Source organism: Podarcis tiliguerta (assembly GCF_965153285.1).
Source record: "Podarcis tiliguerta genome assembly, chromosome: 8".
NCBI lineage: Eukaryota > Metazoa > Chordata > Lepidosauria > Squamata > Lacertidae > Podarcis > Podarcis tiliguerta.
In genome coordinates, this window is record NC_139541.1 from 1,753,565 (window position 1) to 1,778,996 (window position 25,432).

The 25,432-nt window shown below is 46.5% G+C and overlaps 2 protein-coding genes across 7 annotated transcripts in view; both read left to right on the plus strand.

The window, feature by feature from the left end:
- The window catches only part of ANKRD39 (ankyrin repeat domain 39), a 320,177-nt gene that overhangs the window by 91,464 nt on the left and 203,281 nt on the right, over window positions 1-25,432 (plus strand). The gene's annotated exons all lie outside the window — the stretch shown is intronic.
- The window catches only part of FAM178B (family with sequence similarity 178 member B), a 173,604-nt gene that overhangs the window by 53,755 nt on the left and 94,417 nt on the right, over window positions 1-25,432 (plus strand). For 4 of the 6 annotated variants that reach the window (XR_014515032.1, XM_083456602.1, XM_083456605.1 and 1 more), the window contains 2 exons: window positions 8,432-8,564; window positions 24,379-24,484. Coding sequence is in view for 5 of the 6 variants with exons in the window: in XM_083456602.1 (XP_083312728.1) it covers window positions 8,432-8,564; window positions 24,379-24,484 (239 nt within the window). In the remaining variant the exon portion in view is untranslated. The remainder of the gene's footprint in view (window positions 1-8,431; window positions 8,565-24,378; window positions 24,485-25,432) is intronic. The other 2 variants (XM_083456604.1, XM_083456606.1) reach the window with 1 other exon arrangement.

Sequence of the window (25,432 nt, forward strand, 5' to 3'; positions counted from 1 at the left end):
CATCTCAAGAGGGGTTGTCCCCTACAGCAGTGCAGCTGTCCAGGGCATCTCTCCCAGCCAGCCTTCAGCCAGCCTGTCCAAGATGGATCCCAGACCTTGTTCTCCCCCACTTCTTCCCAGAACACCTTGCTAAAACTCTCTTCCTGTCACTTCAAACATACATCCCATCTCCTTGGCACCATCTGACTCCCCAGGCCAAAGGATTCCTCTCAGATGCCCATCAACCCCTTTTGTCATGTGAAGTCAGCCCAGCTTATACCAGGGTGCCAACTTGACTAAAATATTTTGGGGGCGAGTAAGCCCTGTCCCCCCCCCCGCATAATCAATCACATGACGTGGTGCACAGACCACCATTTGAATGACAATGCCCATCAACTTTTGGAGGACTGGCCCAAATATTTGGGGGGGGGGGGAAGGGACCTCAGGCCCTAAGAGTTGGCTCCTATGGCTTGTACTTTCATCCATATCCCAATTCATCAAAACCCTTCCATTTATTAATTTCCATCCAGGGTTTAGGTGTGGGGTCTCCCCAGAATCTATAGCAATATATAATACTCCTTCTGCCTCCCTATAATGCACACAAATCCTCTCTTCCTGTTCTTTGCTCACATTGACACCCATGCCATGCATTTAAAGCACAGGGCTTCCCCCCAAGAATCCAGGGAACTGTCATTTGTGATAAGGGCACTGAGTTCCCAGGATTCTTTTGGGGAAGCCCTGTGCTTTAAATGCATGGCATGGCTGGTACTCCTCTCCTCCTTTCCTTCTTTCCCCTCTCCCCTTTGCCCCAGCTCACTCTCTCTTCCAGCTCTCTGCAGTGCACAGCTGATGGAAGGGGAAGCTGCTCTGGTGCAAGAGCCTTGCTCCGGGCCACCCGTGACAGGCAGCCTGCCAGCTGTCACAGAGCCTGGATGCAAGTCTCTGAAGCCACTGCAGAGCACACTCCCCTTCCCACTAATGCCGACAGGCCAGTGGCGCACACACGTTCTGACATGCGTGAGCCAGGAGAGTAAGTGAGTCAGGCAGACAGAGGAAAGGGAACATCTAGTGTGAATCAGCAGGAGGGAGGCCGTGGAGCAAGGAACATGAATGGGTTTGGAAGAGGGCTGGGCAAGGTCAGAGGCTGAATGCTGAGTGGGGGAAGAGAAGAGGAGGGCAGGGGGAGGGTCAGACGGATGAGACAACAAAAAGCAGAAGCCACTTCCTTCTTCAGCATGTGCAGACCAGACGACACCCAGGTGGTGGGGCTGAATGATGAGGTCCTAAGAAGGAAGGAGGACAGAGGCTCTGTGGCGACTGCTTTTGCTCCACTGGTGAGAATTTTGAAATAAGTGAGTGCAAACATATGGTACCTGTTGCCCACGGGTTATAACCACGGGTTATATAGCCTCCCAAGTGTAGAATCATAGAATCATAGAGTTGGAAGAGACCACAAGGGTCATCGAGTCCAACCCCCTGCCAAGCAGGAAACACCATCAGAGCACTCCTGACATATGGTTGTCAAGCCTCTGCTTAAAGACCTCCAAAGAAGGAGACTCCACCACACTCCTTGGCAGCAAATTCCACTGTCGAACAGCTCTTACTGTCAGGAAGTTCTTCCTAATGTTTAGGTGGAATCTTCTTTCTTGTAGTTTGTATCCATTGCTCCGTGTCCGCTTCTCTGGAGCAGCAGAAAACAACCTTTCTCCCTCCTCTATGTGACATCCTTTTATATATTTGAACATGGCTATCATATCACCCCTTAACCTCCTCTTCTCCAGGCTAAACATGCCCAGCTCCCTTAGCTGATCCTCATAAGGCATTATAGAATCATAGAATCATAGAGTTGGAAGAGACCATAGAATCATAGAGTTGGAAGTGCTCTTTGTGTTGATTGTGGATTTTTAGGAAATCCCTGAGAACAGGAAATACAAGTGGATCACACACCTCCATCCACCTCTCTGTCTTATTTCAGAACCAAAGTTTCCCATCTCCTCTGCCTAGGATGTGCCCATGCATCAGGAGCGTGGCCATCTCTCAGGTGGGAGACAGGAAATATATGAATGACAGACAGTTGTAGGTGAGCAAGTCATAGTAGCATCAACGTCACATCCAAAGCTGCTGTGTGACCATGGGCAATGCCAGCAGTGGGTGAACCTCTTCCAGCTTCTGGGCATAGAATCATAGAATCATAGAGTTGGAAGAGACCACAAGGGCCATCGAGTCCAACCCCCTGCCAAGCAGGAAACGCCATCAGAGCACTCCTGACATATGGTTGTCAAGCCTCTGCTTAAAGACCTCCAAAGAAGGAGACTCCACCACACTCCTTGGCAGCAAATTCCACTGTCAAACAGCTCTTACTGTCAGGAAATTCTTCCTAATGTTTAGGTGGAATCTTCTTTCTTGTAGTTTGGATCCATTGCTCCGTGTCCGCTTCTCTGGAGCAGCAGAAAACAACCTTTCTCCCTCCTCTATGTAACATCCTTTTATATATTTGAACATGGCTATCATATCACCCCTTAACCTCCTCTTCTCCAGGCTAAACATGCCCAGCTCCCTTAGCCGTTCCTCATAAGGCATCGTTTCCAGGCCTTTGACCATTTTAGTTGCCCTCCTCTGGACACGTTCCAGTTTGTCAGTGTCCTTCTTGAACTGTGGTGCCCAGAACTGGACACAGTACTCCAGGTGAGGTCTGACCAGAGCAGAATACAGTGGCACTATTACTTCCCTTGATCTAGATGCTATACTCCTATTGATGCAGCCCAGAATTGCATTGGCTTTTTTAGCTGCCGCGTCACACTGTTGGCTCATGTCAAGTTTGTGGTCAACCAAGACTCCTAGATCCTTTTCACATGTACTACTCTCAAGCCAGGTGTCACCCATCTTGTATTTGTGCCTCTCATTTTTTTGGCAATACTTTACATTTCTCCCTGTTAAAATTCATCTTGTTTGTTTTGGCCCAGTTCTCTAATCTGTCAAGGTCGTTTTGAAGTGTGATCCTGTCCTCTGGGGTGTTAGCCACCCCTCCCAGTTTGGTGTCATCTGCAAATTTGATCAGGATGCCCTTGAGTCCATCATCCAAGGGGCAGCCTTCCAGTGGCCCCTTGCCGGTCCTGGTGCCAGAGAAAGAGTGGGTGGAGCAATGAATATACATTGCACAGTAGGCTGGTTTCTGCATACAGACACACTGCCCTCTTTCCATCATCCAAGGAGGAAAGATGCTTTAGCAGAGTTTGAAGACATTTTCCAGTCAGGCAAAAATGCTCAGGGGTATTTTTGGCTGGGTAGAGAAGCAAACTTAGGGTCCCTTGCGCCTTTGGCAAGGAGCTGTATTGGCATCCTCTCCCGCCCCCATCACTTTATCACAATAGCCACATTAGAAATTACGTAGCCCAAGTTCTCAAAGCATCCGGAGTGATGGTGAGGGGAGGAGGAAGGTGAAAAGTGGAGCAAGACTGACAGGAAACTTATCCGGCATTTGATCTCACCACGGCAGCAGTAGCTCATTGCCAAACACATATACACCATACACTTCATAGTCCGAGAGGTGATTTTTGTGCCCCCTCCCAGTCTGGGCCTGCCCCCCCCCCCCCCCCCAGTGGGGACTGGTTTCACCAACTCCTAGGTGCGCCTTTGGCTGGGTAGTTTTGCAAGGGCCAAACAGAGAAACCTAGAGGGCTGCATTTGGCCCTGTGCCCGAGCTCCCCCCCCCCCCCCGTACTACACAAATAGTTTTTTTGGGGGGGGGAGTCTTCTCTTTGGAGTGTGTGTTTCTGCTCTGTGCATGCCTCCTTCCATGCCCTTTAAAAGAAGGGCTCTCCTCCTGCAGTGAGGCCCTTTCAGTTCCATGGGAATGGGGATTCAGGTAGGTAGCCGTGTTGGTCTGACGCAGTCAAAATAAATTAAAAAATTAAAAAATTGTCCAGTAGCATCTTAGAGACCAACTAAATTTGTTCTGGGTATAAGCTTTCATGTATCTGAAGAAGTGTGCATGCACACGAAAGCTTATACCCAGAACCAACTTAGTTGGTCCCTAAGGTGCTACTGGACAATTATTTAATTTTATTTATTTATTTTGAATGGGAATGGGGAATTTGCAGCCACCAGGGGTACAGGAAATAATCATCTTTGTGGAAACAAAACCATTGTGTGGAAGCCCCATGAAAAGAGGCATTTCCTCCATCTCAATGCTGTGTCCAAAGCAGAGGGCCTTTCCCATGAGGCAGAAGTTTGGAGAAGTGCTCAGAGTAGGAGAACATGAGACAAGCCGGAGCTAGAGGCCACAATCCACCAATGCATTCTCTTGGAGAAGCCCTGCAGAGAAGCGCACGGCTGTGCTGAGGAGCTTTCCCACGTCAGTTTTGAGACGGAAGGAGCTGCCACAGATGCAGTCAGCTTCCGCCTCCTGCTCAGCTCCTCAGGGAGGTTGCCCTCTCCACTGAAGAGCATGTGGGCAGGCGTCAAGTGCTTGGACTCACCCAGCAGATGTGAAAGTAGCCAAGAGATCCGGGGATATAATGGCTTTATCAGAGGGAGAAGGAACTTTCTTCACTTCCTGCATCCGTTCTCGGGTTTCAGGAAAGCAGCTTTTTCTCATTGTAGCATAAGCTACGGGGGAGTGGGCATGTTTACCAGACTTGACTTTTCTGGCTTTCATAAGCTTCACCATGGGGCTATCACTCTTGCACAGAGTGGAGAACACCAGCAATAAACATTCAGGAACTAATGGCTTAGCACAGCTGGGGAAGTTATTAGAGACAGTCGGCTCCGGCTCAGAACCACCCATGTGGGTAGCAGTGCAGGCTTCCATGAGGATGCAAAGACCGCAGGCAAATTGGAGATGTGTTTTAGTGGTTGTTAAGATTTCGGACAAATATTGTTGCAGATGAGCCTATATTAGGGCTCATCCACACTCCCATTCATCTTGTGCTTTTTAGGCACGGGTCCGAGAGGTTTTTCGTTTGCTCTGTTGCCTTCCTCAGAAACATCCGCTGTTTACTGCTAAACTGTAAAAAAAAGGTGAATTGGGTTTTCTGCAGATTGATGTTTGTTCTGATTCAGTGGTAAACAGTGGGTTTTCCCAGGGAAAGCAGTAGAGCAAACGAAAAGCCGCTTGGACTTGTGCCCAAAAAGCACAAGACAAGCGTAAGTGAACACAGGACAAGCGGGAGTGTGGATTATTATTAGTAGCAGTAGCAGTAGCAGTAGTGCCCCTGTGCCCCAGCCACTCTGGGAAGCTTCCAACACGTATAAAAACATAATAGAACTTTAAACATTAAAAAAAAACTTCCCTTGCCTTCAGATGGCTTCTAAAGCCATGAGGCTCCTGCTTCTCTGGGTAGTTCACAACATAAAATTACAAGATGTGTCCAAGTGCAAGCCAAGACATTGATACAACAAGTGACACACTCCCTGCATCTTCCTTTGGAAGAGCGAGTCATGCCTAGCTCTTAGCGCAGCAAGCAGCTGGAGTCCCAGGACTGGGCAAACAGATATGGGCACTCCTTTGAGTGGGTTGGGTCTGCAAGATTTATTTGTGCCAGGGTTGGCGTCTCCATATCCTTGGAGACAGAGGTGGTGTCAGTGCTGATGCTCAGGGGCACCCTTTGGTCTTTCAGATTTCCGCGGCACAGTGTGTGAGCCCAAAATTTGGCACTCCCATGCCTCTTGCCTTCCATTGTGCATGTGCACTGGATGCAGCGCGCAGAAGCACTTCCCTCAGCTTGGCACCCAGTGGGGGGGGGGGACACACCAGTCATGCTGCCCTAAATCTGCCTCTGCTATCCTGATGCCTCCCCAGCATCTGGTTTACTTTCAGCCTCCTCCCCAGAAGGAGGAGGCCACTCAGTGACAGAAGGCGGAGCTGGGGGCCACTCCACACCAAAAAGTATCTGCTAGGGTATCTGATGTCACCGGGCGGTCCATCTCCTGGATCCAGCTCTCCATTCCCTGGACTACTGGCCCCTTCCCCAGACCCAATATTGCTAACCTTGCAGCACCAGCTTCCCAGCCAGCCGTCTGCCCAGGAGGCCCACATCTGGCTCCGTCCCTCGTTCATTTCTCCCACTCCTAGCGCTCTTGCCTGTGTGATGCTGCTCTGCCCCCACCCTCCATATACCTTCCAGATGCACAGCAGTTTGTTGCTGCTCTTGCGCCCCACCCTGCCCCAGCCAAAGAATCTTCCCACCCCAGCAACTAAATTGCTCAGGATATGGCCCAGCCAGGCGTCAGGTAATTGTGAGGTGAAGAGGGAAAAGGGAAAAGGGAGGGAATTTGCCACCGGGCTCCTAAAAGCAGCAGTTTCCCTCCTCCCATCCTACATGGTAATTAGAGGATCTGTTAAGCTGGCGAAGAAACAAAGGCTGGGGTGGAGGGGGAGCCCACCAGCTGCAAATGGCTGCAACAAAGAAAGGCAGTGGTTTGTCTGATGGTAAAGATTTGTTTCCCTCAGGCAATTATGTGCTATGAGGGCTTGAGTCACCCTGAGCAGCCTGCTTGCTTATCTGCTTAGACACCGGAAGGGAAGGGGCCTCAGCGCTCTGGGATTTGGGTGGGGGTCTTCTGGCCTTTCTAGCTGAGGTAGTTAAACCAAGTGGCGGGGGGGGGGGGGGGCAGAAGAATGGCGACCACACTTGGCCTTGGGGTGGGGGCAAGGCCTGCTTCCACAAGGCCGTGGGTGAGCAGCCTCTCTTGTTCCTTCATCCATCAGGCAGGCAGCAGCAGCAGTTCTGGTTTCTTTTCGGACAAAGGTAACAAATTCTTAGTCCGAGTGAGAGGAGCATATAAACTTGCCGTAATGCATACAAATTCTCTGGTCACTTGTGGTTGGTTGTAGCATAGCCCCCCTAACCTTGGCATCAGTGAGGTAGCATGGGGGGCTGCGGCCCCAGGTGTGCTGAGGTGCCTCCATGACAGGCCCCTCATCGTAGCCAGAGCCACAGGGAGGGAAGCCGAACCCAGCCGGGTCTCTGAGGCCTGGCTCTAGTGCGAGAGACAGCTGCGGAGACAGCTGCTCCTTGCAATGGCCCAACGCCCCACCAGTCACGGCTGGCCTGACCCGGCAGAGCAGTGTTGCCGCCTCTCTCCTGCCCTGGCCTCCAGCACCTTGCAAAGCTGTGCAGGATGAGTGTGCCCTTGAAGCAGTGGCGAGGGCTGGGCTGGGCCGGCTTGCCTGCCCTGGGTGGCAGTAGCATATGCTCCGCCGCTGCTCGGCATGTCAAAAACATGCAAGACAATGTACCCACCAGCAGGCCACTCAGAGCGTTTGTGGGATGCTCTCCCCAGAGAGTCTCGCCTGGCACCTTCATTACATATTTCCAGGCGCCAGGCAATTACGTTTCTCTGTAACCAGGGCTTTGGCTGGGCATTCTGTGACCCTTTCAGTGTTTGTGGGCTATTGGTTTGCTTTTGTTTGTTCTTTTGTTATGTTGTGAACCACCTTGTGATCTTCAGGTGAAGGGCATTGTACATATTTAATGAATTAACAAAAAAGAGGGGTAAACCAGAATTCTTCGAGGGGGAGAATGTGCTTTGAAGGTGCTTTAAAGGTACAGTGTGCACAGCCCAAATTTATTGTGGGAAAAGTCCCCCACTGCCAGAAACCTAGGGGCTCTAGATCTGTGGACATCTAACCCAAAAACGTACTACCCTCAATAGAGAGAAGTTATGAAAGTTAAACTAACATAGAGCTAATAGAAGCAAGTGGCAAGGAACAGCATCTCCTTCAAGCTTGCTGCTTGAAACTGCAGGAGGAGATGCTGCTTATTCATGTTCCAGACCAAAATGCTCCAGATCAGTAAAAGGTTCTGATATTTCTTTCTCACTGGAGAAGGGACAAGGATCTGTTCCTGTGTTCTGCAACCGGACACCTAATGAAATTGGATTCTGGGTGAATCTATGCCTTCATTTGCCCTGCTACTTTCCCCTGAGAAAACCCGCAGTTTAGGTCAGAATTGGAACAAACAGCAGACAGGTTTTTTATGGATTGACATTTGTTCTGATTTAGCGCCAGAGTGGGTTTTTTTCAGCAGAAAACAATGGGGCAAAGAGGAAAAACCTGTGCCTAGAAAGCATGGGACAAGCAGAAAACTGCTTTCTAGGCACGGGGCAAGTGGAAGTGTAGATGAGCCCAGAGGTTCCTATTTAAAAGTGAGCCTACCTCATTTGCACTTTATGAAACAATGCATGAACAGAAACACAGCCATCCTTCAGCGAAGTTCTCCAGCCACGTAATGTATTCAAAAATTCATATACTGGGGTAAGGTGTGCATTAAAATACATATATTCGTGAAAATAAAATACAAAAATGTATTCTATTAGGGAAAATTGCTTAGCAAAAATGTGCATTTAGGCAGAGTGAATAGATGTCTATATTACAAGAAAAAATGAAGAAACAAGAAACTGAAAGAACCCCAAATAGACAGATACACTCAAACTCTTTTTCTCTTATTAGCAGACAAGATCCCAGATCTTTGGTGCCCAATGCTGAAGGACATCACACAAGCCTTCTACAATTTGGGAGCCTGTACCTCTGCCTTGTACCTTCCTGGGCTTGTTCAGCCAGAATTCAGACCTAAAGAAGTAAAGTGAGTTAAGTTTTATTTTTGTGGACCATGCTTGAACTCTTTTTGAACTTCTAAAGAAATTTGGGGAAGGGCCATTGTGGTAGAGCAACTGCCTTGCATGAGGAAGGTCCCAGATTCCTTGGCATCTCCAGGTTGGACTGGGAATGTCTTCCTCTCTGAAACTCTGGGGATTTGCTGCCAGTTGGTCGAGATAATACAGACTGCACTGCTAAGATGGGTCACATTGTCTGACTTGGTATAAGGCTACTTCCTATATTCATGTAACTTTTCAAGTCACTGGAGCAGCAGCAGCAGCAGCTCTCTCGTCCTTGGAACCAGTAGACACAGAGGACCGGGGCTGCACTGAGGCGTCCCTTTTGACGCAGGACCAAGAGACTGGTCTGAGGTGGCTGATGTAAGCTGTAAGCTGGTCTGGGCCTGGCCAGGATCAGAGAAACTTCCTGTAAATCCTTGGGAGATATAAATGTAATATGTGAAAATAAGTAGATAGGTGAGAAAGTAAGACCATCAGATGAGCAAATTGAACCTTCATCCCCATGTGCCTTCGAAACTTGTGGAAGTGATGAGCCCTGGATTTTTGTCTCTGTTTCTAAAGCAATAATGTACAGCTTTGCAGATTGTTTCCTGTGAGACATTCTGACCATGAGACAAGGAATGCTGCAGCTACAAACATTTGGCCCCTGGGAAGAGTACCAATAGGTTCCTGCTTCAGGACATTTCTGTGCTGCCTGCTCAGCGCAGAAGCCTTCGGTGGATGATAGAACAAGAAAGTTAAGCCAATTTCAACCTGTCTAATAGTAATGACCCCAGTCAGAGGACCCTGGGAATTGTACATTCTGTTTGCTATCTTTGAAGAAAGGCAAAGCCTAGAAACAGATGGCTGTTTTTCAGAGTTGGAAGTAATTTGAAACAGAGATCATTGCCTATAGTATGTGCTCATCTTGCTTTTGCTGCTGGTAAACAAGATGTGCTGGATTTTGTATTTTCTAACCTATAGAAACTGTTTAATCAGAGAGCGAAAGTGGGACAAATAAACACATGTGTAAATTATGGGGAGCAATGCCACTGCCAAATGACTTTCAGTTCTTCTTGACCATTGGACTCACTCTTGGTCTCGTCCATTCAATCTGCCAGAGCCTGTCTTTGCATGCAGGGAAAGTCCCTAACTCACCAAGGGTTTGGGACCCATTGGCTACCCTCGCCTGGTTTAGGGTTTATGGGGTGTTAGGGGAGGGTAGTACCTTTGGTGGGGGGAAACATTGTGCTCCTTCAGGGATAGTTTGTCCACCTCTGGTCCCCATCCTGCTCCCAGCTCTCACCTGTGGCTCCTAGAAGCTTCAGCAGGCGACAGCGGCCACACCCCGGGAAACAGCTTTGACTGGCCGGCTAAACCAGACAGTAGTAGTAATGTTTTATGTGATGTTGTCCTACGTGAGGTATTCTTGCCCAGTTACTACATCTAGACCAGCCTTTCTCAACTTGGTTTGCTCTAGATGTTTGGGACTACATTGCCTATCAGCACCAGACCAGTGAGCATGAAAAAGGCCTTTCTTTATGCAAGCAGATTGGTGTGTGTTGTTGTGGATGGGTTTGGCATTGGGCAAAGCAATGCTGAGATTGCCTCACTAAGCACCCAGCTTGTTGTTTCATAGCCACACACCCCTAGAGCAATGGAGAGCAGCCCAAAGCAGGTTGGCAGTGGAGCAGCAAAGGCAAGTTGGGATGAGCCTGGTGTGTGGGGAAGAAGTAGCACAAGTGCTTTACTGAACTGACTTTCACATTTGAGTTTTAAGCCTTCTCCCTGATTTATCTGCACATCCATGAGGACTAGAAAAAGAAAGTGTTGGCTTTTTCCAGTCTGATGGATGTACTGGATTCTGCTCTGACCCAGAACAGAAGCTGACATGACAGAACTTTGGGTCTGAAAACTAGGGATGGATAAACCTGCAAATTTTGGTTTCTGTCACTTTCTCATTTTTCCAATTGTAAATTCAGCCCATCCCATTTCCACATCGCTTTGCAAAAAAAAAAAAAAGAAAGAAAAGAAAGAAAAGAAAATTTGTGCATATTTTTGTGTGCATCTCTCCTAATTATAATATGCTGTTTTTGCCAATATGTGCATTTTGTGCACACTTTCTCTTATATAAGGGGAGTTTTTGTGCACATTTTTGGGTTGTAGAACTGCATTGCTCAATTCAGAGTGAATTTAGGAGGACAGGTGTGTTTTGATTTGTGTAACACAATTCCTGTCATTCCCAAGAATTGACCATTGTGATGTGAGTTCAAGTCCAAGAACTTGTCAGGGGCCCATGTTCCTCAGCTGTGACTGTTGTGGCTCCTTGTAGGTGTAGTTCTAGGACTCTCAGTCTCACCTCCGTGTTATTGGATGTTTCCAATGCGGCAGCAGCATGACTTCAACACCACCGCTCATCAATGAAGTGCTCCCCTGAGACCAGATTGGACAGTGAGCCAGCCGTATTGTCTCTGCCTCCATTGCCAAGGATGCAACGGCAACTGGGCTGAGCAGACCCAGCCTCCTCCCAGGAGCGCTCTCTTTATTGCCCAGTCCCAGGCCTTGGGACAACAACCATGCCCACCCAGATCAGAGGGCATGTCAAGTGTTGGGACAACGCCGGCGTAGCTTATGCCTAGCTGTGTACCTTAGAACCCTGCGGTGACACCCTGAGCCGAGCCTTGAATCAGTACAGCTGTTAGTGCCTGAGAGCTGAAATTAAGAACTGAGAGGGACTGAGAAGGCTCCACGTGTGGGACGCCCAGAGCTGCAATAAGGAGATGGCTGGAGGCCAGGAGAAGCATCGGCAGGGCTGGGGGGTGGGTGTCTTTCCCGGCATCTGCTGCCACCTGGCCCCAGCTGGCACCTCTCAATCCTTCACTTTTATGAGCCACCAGTTCCTGAACATAGTTTGAACCAGAGCAGGTTATAAATCCTGGTGGTGAGCCGCAGGGAGAGGATCCTGGTATAAATCTTCCTCTTTTAACTCACCTCTTCCAGTTTCCAAAGTCTGGCAGGGGGAAGGAAACAAAAGCAGTTATCCATCTAAATAACACTCCCTCCCTCTATTCTGTTCGCCCACATCAGGCCTGTAATTAACAGGCCGGGAGGCAAAGAAGCAAGGAAATGATGGGAGTCTGGAAAGAGAAGATAGCCAGGTTCATAAAGGCAGCCACAAAGCCAGGGTGGGGAGGAGAAACAGAGGGCTTGCGGGGGCTGGAAGGCTGTGCTGAGCAACCACGTTGCAAGGTGGGCCAGATGTTTCTGGCCTGGTCACATGCAACCACGCTAGGAGGGAGGTTTGCTGCCCAGATTGAGTGCAGTCCCAGCTGCAGCCCAGGGCCCTTCCCAGGAGAGGGTGGGCTTGGAGCTTGGTCCCCTTTCTAGAAGGCTGGAGGGAGGCAAATAGCCCTCAGGCGGCATCCTGATTTGCTTGCACCTTGCTTACATCGTGGTTAGATGATAGCTACTTATTTATTTTAATGTTTATAATCTACACTTTCATATTTAAATATTGCAAAGTGCGTTACCAACTAAAAGAACAGTATTGCAGGAAAACAAGTTAGAAATGTCAAGCACATCAGTAAAAGCTGGTGGAGCTTTTGTTCTTTACAGGTGTCTTCAACCTTTTCAGACCCAGGATCCACTTATTTATTTATTTGGTTTTATAAACAAGAATAATGTTATACAAATAAGTATACCAAGTTTTCTCATGTCATTTGTATATCGCAAAAATAGCATATTAATGTGGAAAAATATTTACAATATATTTTTCATTTTTAGTGGTCAATGTATAGGTTCTTGGTTCATGAATTGCTTTAAACAATTAGGGAGAAAAAAGGGGGAAGAGGGGGAGGGGGAATGGTGAGTGGGGTGGGGTGGTTATTCTTCTGTTTTTCTACTTAGTGGGGGGGGGGGGTTGTGTCAGCGTAACTTGTATGGGTTCTCTTACTATTCACTTGTTGTGTTTCCTTGGTGGTGAGAAAGGTTGGGGGTGGCTTAGGGTGTGGTTGGTTGTCTTTGGTTGGCTGTAGTGAGAATTGTTTTTATGTGTGAGCGGAGTGTGAGTATGTATTTTTGAATCAGTTTAGCCAGATTGATTCATATGCTGTCGGCGGATACTTGTCGTTGTCTTGTTGGGCTGTGTACGTGATAAAGAGGAACCATACCAGGGTGAAGGTGTCTTCTTCTATTTGTCCCTGGGTCAATTTCAGTTTGTTGGCTAGTTTTTCTAGTAAGGCCGTTTCCCATACTGTTGGTACCATTGGTCCATACTTACTCCTGACAGGTCTCTCCAGTGTCTGGCTATGATATTTCTGGCTGCTGAGAGTAGGTGGGTTATGAGCTCTTTATGGTGTGAGTGGGCATTATTATTTTGGAAAGCGTTTAGTAGGGCCAGTTCTGGGGTGACTTCTAATACTTGTTTAGTTATTTTGCATATTTATTGTATGATTGCTGTCCAGAAGAGTTGGATTTTAGGACATTCCCATCACATGTGAAGGTATGTGCCTGTGGAGGTGCATCCTCTCCAGCATTTTGGTGAGGTTCCTGGGCATATTAGCACTAGTTTCCACGGTGTTAGGTACCACCTGTAAGTGATTTCTTTTTGCTGTTATTGATTTAAAGAGGGGTTTAGACCACATCCTGGTCCACTGGGTGGGGTAATCTAATAGCCTACGTTGTCCTCCCACTGTTTTTTGATTACGTCTAGTGGGGTTTTGGAGCAGTATTTTGTATATTGTGGATGTCATCCCTTTGCCATGTCTCTTTGTTGTTAGGAGGAGGTTTTTGAAGGTTGTCAAGGGCCTAGTTGCTGCTGATTTTACCACTGAGTTATTTAAAGAGGGTATGTAATTTGGTAGTGTGTTAGCCAGGGGTATGCCCTAGTTTGTCTTGTATTTCTTGTGTTGATGTGGGTTTGTTGTTTTTGTAGAAGTCTGCTAGGTGGTATAAGCCTTTGTCTTGGCAGGTTTTTATCTGGAGGTTTTGTGCTGCGTGGTGGAATAGTGGGTCCCAGGACCCACTTTTAATCCAAACGTGCATTGGAGAACCCATTTCCTAATCTTTCTTACTCATTAGTCAGTACTGACCCACCAGTGGAAGACCAATGAGTTATACAACATAAGTCATCCTGATTTGCTTGCAGGGTATATTTCCACAGCTTCCTCATCAATCCTAAACTTTTCAATGCATTTCTCTTGTCACTTCAAAAGGTTAAAACTTTTTTAAAAAGTGAATTTGTTGTGTAAGGATCCTTTAATCCCCTTTACACATAGCAGCTGTCTCCTATTTGCCACATTCTTCTTATAATGTCTTATGTGAGATCAGTTGGACTTTTCACACCCCAGGGTTGCCCCCTGGCACAGAAACAGAAATTCAGGAAATTCAGGAAATAGCACCCAAGGAATAGGGTCACGGGATTGGACTGAGACATTCTGGCACTTGAGATTTTTTAAAAATCCAAGTTTTGTGCGAGTCCCACTGAGAGGCATGAGTAGCTGCCTAAGAGCAGGAACAGCTTGCCCTTGCTCAGCTCCACTACATTTCTCTCCCCCCCCCAAAAAAATAATATTTATTAAGTTTCCAACAAATTAAACACAACACTGCAAAAAACCAAAAAAGAAAAAACATACAATACAATACAATACAATACAATACAATACAATACAATACAATACATAATTAAAAAGCAAACATAATAAGACAAACAAACAAAACAAAACAAAACAAAAACCATTTAAAATTTCAATTTCAACATCTTAACTTTCTTTCCCTTATTTCCTCGACCTCCTCACACCTCCCTTTTTGTATTCCACTTCTATTAATTGTTTCAGCAATTCCTTTCCATCTACCTCTGTTTTCTATCCTATAATTGTCTTAACACATTCTAACCACTACATTTCATGGGGCTTGTTCAGGAGGACCTTGCCGGGCATTGCAGCCTGGGAGGGACGAATCTGTCAATTTCTCTTCATTGCTCCTTTTTACAGTTTGAGATCCATATTTCTTCATATTTCTTTACCAGTTTCTGATTTGCCTTTTTAAAAAGTCCTAATGAATATTCATCAGCATTTTAGAACAAATTTATCCTAATGTTCATATTTGTGTGTGCAGTTTTGACTAATCCATACATTTTTGCAAAGCATTGTTCTATGTTATTTTCATATATTTATTTTATTTATTTCATAAAATTTATGTAACACTTGCTTTTAGAAAAAACACCCTCAGAAAGCTGTTTACAAAAAGAATCAAGCAATAAAATTATCAATAAAAAACAGTTAAGACAGCTGTTTAAAACATTCAAAATAATTAAAAACAAAATAAGCTAAAAACAGATGAAAACACAAGTCGACATTAGGTAGACCTGCCTAAAGAAAAATGTTTTGAGCCGGTGGCAAATGGAGCCTGCCTGGCGTCACTAGGCAGGGAGTTCCAGAGTGTGGGAGCTGTCACACTAAAAGACCGTGTTCTTACAAATGCAGAATGAGTTTTATGAGGTGTTTGTAGCTGTGCCAGCTCCGCAGATCAACAAGGGCAAGTGGATATTTATGGGGGGTAAAGCCGTCTTGCAGGTGAACTGGTCCCAAACTGTGAAGGGCACACTTGCCCCTTGCACACACGTCTTTGCAGCATCACAGCCCTGGGAGAAATGCAAATGTCAAAGGACGGCTGTGTTTCAGTCAATGTTAGAAACTGAGATATGAAAGCTAGGAGCTAAAAGGCACCTTAAATCAATGTTATGGGCGCAACAACAGAATGTCTAGGCACAATTTTTTTAGAATACAAAACTGGAAGTGAATGAACTGCAGCTAAAATATTATGTTCATTTTCACATGGTCTAGTCCTTACCCTGCCCCCCCCAATATTTTTAAGAGGGTCTCTTCTTCAATCTTCAGAGAGTAGCTGGAAGTGGGCAGGCAGAAAAAGGTCCTCCTTTCCTTCCACTCTGCAGTTTTAATCTGAAATCTTAGGCGCAGTACTGTACCCAGAGCTCAGAAACTACTTGCGCTAACGAAATTCCCTGTCACAAAATGTGCCTAGAACAATGGGAGTTTCAAAGACTGGTTTCAGTTCACATATTGTTTGGGAAAGTGCAAATTAGGTGTTTTCACATCACAGTGGAATTCAAACTGTCCTGAATTTCTCTTCCCCCACCCCTCAGTTCCTAATGGTGCCTCCAGGGAGTTCTGCTACTCTGACAAGCAGGCAAAATCCGTCATCTCAGGTGATGACTTCACCTTTGCCTAAAGCTTGCCATGTGCCTCTGAAGCTTGACATCAGCCCAGACGCTGGTCCTTCCATCTCTGGGCAGTGGAGGAGCAGCAAGACATTTGGACAGGGCCGACTCTGCCATTAGTCTTGGGTGGCAGATGCTGTGCTCTTTTTGTGTGTGAGTGAGAGCTATGTATGCTGTGTGCCTGTTCTGCACTCTGATAACTAGCCAGGGGGGAGGGCCAAGCCACAAAACAATATAGGGTAATGATGCTGCCCTCAGATGTGATAGAGAACACTATTGCATTAAAATATATTGAAATAAGATTCAACTGCCAGGCCAGCTGGCTTCTGTACATCAGGGTTGCCATCTTGTCCTTCGCCTCAAGCGGCAAAACTGACTTGGTCCAGCCCAGCTCTTAAAAGTGACTGAGAATCTGAGGCCGCATTTTCCACTGTTCAGTAGGAAGAATTTCTGTTCTCGGCAAGCTGTTTTCCCCATCATCCTTTTCCCTCTGATTGCTTTTGTGTGTGTGTCCTTGATAACCTATTGAGTGCATAATTCCCCCCTTTGAACTAGACGTCTTGTGACCCTTTCCAAACCCTTGACCTTGGGCTCTGCTCCATTCTCTCAAACTGGGGGAGATTAAAGCCTCTGCGCAGAGCCAGGTGTAACTTCCACTGCCTGGCAGTCAAGAGGCTTCCCACCCACGGGATTAACAGGCGGGTTTGCTTTGTTAAGGCTCTATTGTTGCCAGCGCCTGGGCAGGCTGCCAGGTCCCCTCCTGCTGTGTCTGGCCTTTGTGATTTGCTCTGCACCAATCCTCCTCCTCCTCCTCCTCCATCACCTGATCACTTTGCACCTGAGCAAGAGTGAATTGAGCTGTTTTTACATCGCAGCCAAGGGCTCATGCCATGTCTTATTCTCCCCTTTGCTCCTTTAGCTCTTGATAGCTCTGGGAGGGGAGAATCTAGCAGCTGTCACGGGGCCTTAGCTGAGCTTCTGGAGAACTGCAATCCCATGGCTGAATGAGCATAACACACAAGGCTCTGATTCCCTTCACACCTTTCCACTTATTTACATGAGCAGAGATAGCTGCGGTCCTTTCAAAGGCTGTAGCAACATAACATTTACCTCTGTGGGAATGTGTGTGTTTGTTTGCTTTTAAGCAATTTGAGCAGAGGATGTGTGGGGAACACGTTGCTCTGGAATGGAAAATCCAGCAGCCTAGGAAGCATTCATGGGGTTCGTCCGTTTGTTGAATGGTTTATATTGCTGTTTTTGATATAGTTTTTTTTGCTTGCATTTGGTTTCTATAGAAGGAAAAATGGGGAAATAAATATTAAACTGAAATGAAAAATCCTGTTTTGTTATCATGAGGGATGGGCAAAATACTGTGTTCTCTTAAAAGATTTGACTGACTCGCATACCTGAAAAATCAAGTTTGAGGCTGCAATCCTAACTACCTTTCCCTTTTTCTAAGTAGACATTGTTAGGATTAATAATAATAATAATAATAATAATAATAATAATAATAATAATAAATTTTATTTATACCCCGCCCTCCCCGGCCAGAGCCAGGCTCAGGGCGGCTGACACCAGTAAAATTACAATAAAAACATAATAGAAAAAAACCAATTTAAAATACAGGTTAAAATGCAATTTAAAATGCAGCCTCATTTTAAAAGTAGCCCATAGACCAAAACCGTAAGGGGAGGGAAACAAAAGGGTCAGACTGAGTCCAAACCAAAGGCCAGGCAGAACAGCTGTGTCTTGCAGGCCCTGCGGAAAGATGTCAAGTCCCGCAGGGTCCTAGTCTCTTGTGACAGAGTGTTCCACCAAGTCAGGGCCAGTGCTGAAAAGGCCCAGGCCCTAGTCAAGACCAATCTAACCACCTTGCGACTTGGGACCTCCAAAGTGTTGTCATTTGTGGCCCTTAAGGTCCTCTGTGGGGCATACCAGGAGAGGCGGTCCTGTAGGTACGTGGGTCCTAGGCCATATAGGGCTTTAAAGGTCAAAACCAGCACCTTAAACCTGACCCTGTACTCCACTGGGAAGCCAGCGCAGTTGGTAAAGCACTGGATGAATGTGATTCCACAGCAAGGACCCCGTAAGGAGCCTCACCGCGGCATTCTGCACCCGCTGGAGTTTCTGGGTCAGCTTCAAGGGCAGACCCGTGTAGAGCGAGTTACAATAATCAAGCCTGGAGGTGACTGTCGCATGGATCACTGTGGCCACATCAGGGTGAGAAAGGTAACTGCTTTATACGGCGGAGATGAAAAAATGCCACCTTTGTTGTGGCTGCAACCTGCGCCTCCATGGAAAGGGTGGCGTCAAAGCTTATACCCAAGCTCTTGACAGAAGGCACTGGCACTAACTGATCCCCCGCAAGAGATGGGAGTTGGCCCCCCAATCCCATGTCGTCCCGACCCAGCCAGAGGACCTCTGTCTTTGAAGGATTTAACTTCAACTGGCTCCCACGCAGCCATCCAGCCACAGTTTCCAAGCATCTGGTCAGTGTGTCCGGGGCCAAGTCAGGGTGGCCGTCCATCAACAGATAAAGCTGGGTGTCATCAGCATATTGATGACAACCCAGACCAAAACTCCGAAAAGTCTGGGCAAGGGGGCACATAAAGATATTGAAAAGCATCGGAGAAAGGATTGTGCCCCGCGGGACTCCACACACCAAGGAGTGCCACGGCAACAACTCCTTCCCTAGCACCACCCTTTGTCCCTGACCTGAGATAAAGGAGCGCAGCCATTGTCGGACTGTGCCCTGAATCCCCACGTTGGCAAGGCGGTGGTCCAAAAGATCATGACTGACCACGTTGAAGGCTGCCGACAGATCTAAGAGAATCAGCAGTCCCGACCCGCCTCGGTCCAGCTGTCTACGGAGATCATCTGTTAGGGCGACCAAAGCCGTCTTGGTCCCATAACCAGGGCGAAAGCCGGACTGAAATGGATCCAGAGCCGATGTCTGATCCACAAACCTGCCAAGCTGTTCGGCAACCGCTCTCTCAGTTACCTTACCCAGGTACAGGAGATTCGAAACTGGGTGGTAATTGGGTAGATCTAAAGGATCTAGAGATGTTTTCTTTAAGAGCAGATGCACCACTGCTTCCTTAAACTCCCCTGGGAAAGTCCCCGTGCCAAGGGACTGATTGATGATATCACCCAGGGAGACCCGCACCTCGTCTGGGCACGCTGTAATCAGCCAAGACGGGCACAGGTCAAGGGGGCAAGTGGTGGGCCTTCCAGCTCGGAGGAATCTGTCCTCATTGGCAGGGAGTATCCGGTCGAAATGGTCCAATACTGGACCCGAGGACAGTCAAGGGGCCTCCAGTTCTGTTACTATATCCAAATTGGCAGGGAGGTCACGGCGGAGCAGCAAAACTTTCTCTGCAAAAAAGCTCGCAAATTATGCTGTTAGCCACTAAAAATCCCCTGTGGAGTTTCATAACCTGCAACTTGCAATCCATTCCCCCTTGTGTCAAGGGCTGGATGATGTCATGGATGCTGTGATGAAACAGAGACGTCTTCCCAGTTATGGTTGGCAGAGTAGATAAATTGCAGCTAGGAAGCCAAACCTTGAAACTTTATTTCCTGAAATTAGAATAGAACAGTGTCCAAACACTTGTTAAACTATTCAAAAGCTTTTACCTGTATAACATATAGCTAAAGACGAAGTATTTACATTCACATGCTTATCCAAGCATGGGCTTGGTTTTTCTTAGTTGAAGATTACAGCTTCTTCCTTAAACATTCAAACAAGTGGTGTCTTTCTCTCTTTCCAGTCCTTGTTCTCAGCCTTCTGCACATGACCCGGCTTGGCCATGCAGCTCCTTCTGAGAGGTTTCCCCATTCCCCTTCCTGCTTCTTTGGGAGAACATCAACTTCTGTGCATCTACTTCACATGCATTCATTCAGAAACATGAGCACTCCTCTCCTCTATTGCATTGAGAGGGAGAGTTCTCTAACATGGTCTCTTCTTCCGTGTTCATGGAGATGCCATCATTACAGCCAAGTCACTCACCCACAAAACAAAATGGAGAATGTGATACCTCCCATGTGACTAGAGTTAACCAATCACACAAGAGTTGCTGGGGAACATTCCAGAATTAGACGCACAGAGTAGAATCATAGAATCATAGAGTTGGAAGAGACCACAAGGGCCATCGAGTCCAACCCCCTGCCAAGCAGGAAACACCATCAGAGCACTCCTGACATATGGTTGTCAAGCCTCTGCTTAAAGACCTCCAAAGAAGGAGACTCCACCACACTCCTTGGCAGCAAATTCCACTGTCGAACGGCTCTTACTGTCAGGAAGTTCTTCCTAATGTTTAGGTGGAATCTTCTTTCTTGTAGTTTGGATCCATTGCTCCGTGTCCGCTTCTATGGAGCAGCAGAAAAAAATCTTTCTCCCTCCTCTATGTGACATCCTTTTATATATTTGAACATGGCTATCATATCACCCCTTAACCTCCTCTTCTCCAGGCTAAACATGCCCAGCTCCCTTAGCCGTTCCTCATAAGGCATCGTTTCCAGGCCTTTGACCATTTTAGTTGCCCTCCTCTGGACACGTTCCAGTTTGTCAGTGTCCTTCTTGAACTGTGGTGCCCAGAACTGCACACAGTACTCCAGGTGAGGTCTGACCAGAGCAGAATACAGTGGCACTATTACTTCCCTTGATCTAGATGCTATACTCCTATTGATGCAGCCCAGAATTGCATTGGCTTTTTTAGCTGCCGCGTCACACTGTTGGCTCATGTCAAGTTTGTGGTCAACCAAGACTCCTAGATCCTTTTCACATGTACTGCTCTCAAGCCAGGTGTCACCCATCTTGTATTTGTGCCTCTCATTTTTTTTGCCCAAGTGCAATACTTTACATTTCTCCCTGTTAAAATTCATCTTGTTTGTTTTGGCCCAGTTCTCTAATCTGTCAAGGTCGTTTTGAAGTGTGATCCTGTCCTCTGGGGTGTTAGCCACCCCTCCTAGTTTGGTGTCATCTGCAAATTTGATCAGGATGCCCTTGAGTCCATCATCCAAGTCGTTGATAAAGATGTTGAATAAGACCGGGCCCAAGACAGAACCCTGTGGCACCCCACTAGTCACTCTTCTCCAGGATGAAGAGGAACCATTGATGAGCACCCTTTGGGTCCGGTCAGTCAGCCAGTTACAAATCCACTGAGTGGTAGCATAGTCAAGACCACATTTTACCAGCTTCTTTACAAGAATATCATGGGGCACCTTGTCAAATGCCTTGCTGAAATCAAGGTAGGCTACATCTACTGCGTTCCCTTCATCTACCAGGCTTGTAATTCTGTCAAAAAACAAGATCAGGTGAGTCTGACATGACTTATTTTTCAGAAATCCATGCTGACTATTGGTGATCACAGCATTCCTTTCTAGGTGCTCACAGACTGTTTGCTTAATGATCTGCTCCAGAATCTTCCCTGGTATTGATGTCAGACTGACTGGGCGGTAATTATTTGGGTCCTCTCTTTTCCCCTTTTTGAAAATAGGGACAACATTTGCCCTCCTCCACTCTGCCGGGACTTCGCCTGTTCTCCAGGAATTCTCAAAGATGACTGCCAGTGGTTCTGAGATCACATCTGCCAGTTCTTTTAATACTCTTGGATGCAGTTCATCTGGCCCTGGAGACTTGAATACATCTAAACTAGCCAAGTATTCTTGTACTATCTCCTTAGTTATTCTGGGCTGTGTTTCCTCTGCTGAATCTTTTGCTCCAAATTCTTCAGGTCGGGCATTGTTTTCCTTATCGGAGAAGACTGAGGCAAAGAAGGCATTGAGGAGTTCAGCCCTTTCTGTGTCCCCTGTTTGCATTTCACCATCTTTTCCTCTGAGTGACCCCACTGTTTCTTTGTTCTTCCTTTTGCTACGAACATACCCATAAAAGCCTTTTTTGTTGCTTTTAACCTCTCTAGCAAGCCTGAGTTCATTCTGTGCTTTAGCTTTTCTGACTTTGTGTCTACACGTGCTGGCTATTTTTTTGAATTCCTCTTTGGTGGTTTCCTCCCTTTTCCATTTTTTGTACACATCCTTTTTTAATCTTAACTCAGTTAAAAGTTCTTTAGATAGCCACCCTGGCTTCTTTAGGCACCTTCCATGTTTCCGTCTCATTGGTAATGCCTGAAGTTGTGCTTTTACTATCTCCCTCTTAACAAACTCCCAGCCATCATAAACTCCCTTTCCTTTTAGTATTACTGTCCATGGGATCTCACCCAGCACTTCCCTAAGTTTTATGAAGTCGGCTTTCTTAAAGTCAAGAAATTGAGTCCTAGTATGCTTGGCTGCTCCTTTCTGCTGTATAGTAAACTTCAGAAGAGCATGATCACTCGCGCCTAATGATCCTTCCACTTCTACCCCACTAACCAGGTCATCAACATTGGTTAGGACCAGATCTAAAATGGCTGTTCCTCTTGTTGCTTCTCCCACTTTCTGGACAATGAAGTTGTCTGCAAGGCCAGTGAGGAATCTGTTTGACCTTATGCTCTTGGCTGAGTTTGACATCCAACAAATATCTGGGTAATTGAAGTCCCCCATTACTACTATCTCCCTTCCTTTTGCATGCTTGGCCATCTGTTCCAGGAAGCCATCATCTATGTCCTCCGTTTGGCTTGGGGATCTATAGTAAACTCCCACAATGAGGTCACTGTTATTCTTCTCTCCCTTAATTTTGACCCAAATGCTCTCACTTTGGCTTTGAGGTTCTAAATCTTGGATCTCTTCACAGGTATACACATCCCTGACATATAACGCCACTCCTCCTCCTTTCTTGTCTGGTCTGTATGCATAAGAAACACTGAGCAGCCCTGGTTATATTGTCACTGTGTGAATGTGGCTGGTGCAGACAGGAAAGTGGAGGGCCATTTTTATGTCAAATTTGAAAAATTCCGTGTTATTACATACCCTCCAACATTTCTCCGATGAAAATAGGGAAGTCCAATTCCATAATGATAATTTGGCTATGGCAGAGGCAGACAGATTCTACCTTTCAGCCAAAGTTGAGTTTAGATTCGCATTGCCTACACATTTAAGCCTCGTGTGAAAATGCCTGTGCTTTGGAATAAAGAAAGAGTTAAAGATGGTGCTGCTGTGTCCACCCCCCCCCCAAGGAAATTCAAGAACAGTGCTTGTTTTTATGAGATTTCTCATCAACAGGATGGTAAGAGTTAAAGATGTGGTATTAAGAAACGAGAGAACTTTCTTTCATCCTGATTAAATTATACAGTCTTCAATGTAGGTCAGACTTTTGAACTAAAAGCCTTCTAATAATAAAAAGAGGCATTTTAAAAAATCACTTTCGGTTATGAAGAAGAGGAAGAAATAAATAAAAGAGAATAAAAGGCGGGTGGAATCAGAGCTGCCGTCTGATCCTGCATGTTCAGTTTCAGCCCAGAGCAATCTGAGATGGCTGAGAAATTGAGCCTTGAAATGGAAGGTTTCTAATGGGAACGAAGGGTGGGGGCTGAGAAGTGAGGTCCCCCCCCCCCCCAGTTAGATTTGCTGAGCAGAAATCTGGAGCAGAGTGTGAAATCGCCTTTTGCTCCACGTTGCCATGATGAAAGTGTGTGTTGGAAGCCCTCCACTCCCTGGGTTAGAATGAAGTTATTTCCCAAAACAGCAGCTGGCAACATGCCAGATGCAAGTGGTTTTGTGTGGGAAGGGGAGAGGAGGGGGAGACTCTGAAAAAGCACAATTATTCCAGCTCTGTCCAGTTGAGTTTACTCAGTCCCAGTGGAAAGAAAGAGTTGCAACCAGTGCTTTTTTGTGACAGTCCTCACTGGTATGGAGAATAGTCACCTCTCTCTTTTTTTTTTGCTGTCCAAGACCAACCATTTTGTGTTGACACCTGCAGCACTTTTATCAAGTTATCAGTAGTGGTACCCAATTTGTTACCAAAAAAATGGGGTGTTGGGGATACGGGCAGTACCTCTGGTGTGGGACACATCATGCTACTCTTGGGGTAGTTCTTCCACCTTTGGTCCGCACCCTGTGCTCAGTTCTCACCTTTGGAAACAATTTTCGGATTGTTTCCATGCTTAATGGTTGCAAACTGTACTGATGAATGATCATTTTTTTAGACTAGAAAAGATAAAGAATGATCTATGGTCACCAATGTCCCAAGATCAGTTTTCTGATCAAAGCATTCTCTGCATAGAGAATGGTAAACTGTGACTTATGGATTTTAATGATATAATTTATGTTTGCATCCAAAAGAGCTTGAAAGAAACTGTTCTATATATAGTGTAATGTTATGATAACGTACCTATGATTCTCCTATGAATGTTCTGTGTTAATGTGTTCATTAATCTCATACTTTTGTAAACTTATTAAAGGTTATACATTTATAAACAATCTTTTTATCCATGCTATAATTTAAACAATGTTCTGCTTTCATTGCGTGGATAAATAAGAGAGTGAGGTTTCATTTCTTGTGATCAGATGCTGGTCAGTTTGGCATTCCCAAGGTCTTCAGCCTGGGGACTCCAGGCCTGGTGCTAGAGCATCCAGGGTTGCCCTTGGTCTCCCCCTGCTGACCTCCTCCTTGTTCCTCTTGCCTCAAGGGTTTCTGAACACCTTCCTGGCTCCGCAGACACCGAGAGCGAGAGCCTTCCTGAGGGAGCGTCTTGGCAGCTCACCTTGACATCAGTGCTTGGAGATATATTTAAGGTAAGCGTCAAGCAAAACACCCGGTGCATCCAGACATAGCTACTCCCAGCTGTCAACCCAGCATGAAAACATGCCCACTGCATTTTGGGCACATGTCCCAATCTCTTCCTCCAGACTGAATTTAGGAGAAGCCTGTTTTTCCAGTCTGCAATGGAAACTGGATTTGTACAGGGTGGGTTGGCAGGCCCTGGTGCCAGCACTCTTCTCAGAGCAGTTTTTCAGGGGTTAAAAAAGCTGTTTGGTTTTTAAACAAACAAACCAACCAACCACCAAAGAAGAGTTTCATGCAGGGTACTCACAGAGGGGGGACAGGGGATTAAACAAACAGCTTGTCTGAATCATGGGGAGACAGGCGCAGTGGAAGAGGTGGTTGTGATTTGATTTGATTTGAAGGGTGTACATGTGAGGAGTGAAGGTAACACAACTCACTGGCAGCATCAAAACCTACACCTGCTCCTGTTGTTCATATGCAACCACCATTTTCTGGCTGAGACACAGACAATGAGGAAGGGGTTTAGATTATCTAAAGCAGGTTCTGGAAACTAACATTACACATGATCTGTTGGGAGGCCCAGAATGTGATAGGTTCCAGAAAGCCTTTTTTGTCAAAGACAAGCCATGTGACTACGCCAGATTCTGGAAGAGGAGGCCCTATTTAATAGCAAAGACCCAAAGCCTAGGTGCCCTCAACATGTTTTGGAGTGCAACTCCTGTCAGCCCTGACCATTGGCTGGAGCTGATGGGCATTGTAGTCCAAAACATCTGGAGGGCACCATGTTGGGGAAGACTGAGCTAGGCCCTGGAAATAAGGTTTTGACTGGCATTTACTGTATTTCCACAATCTGGTTCTGATGTTAGCTAATCTGGTTTCATTCACCCTGTGTGTGGATTAGCTCCTCTTGCCTCCCTGCAACGGCCTGCTCCTCTGCCTGACATCCTCCTAATCCG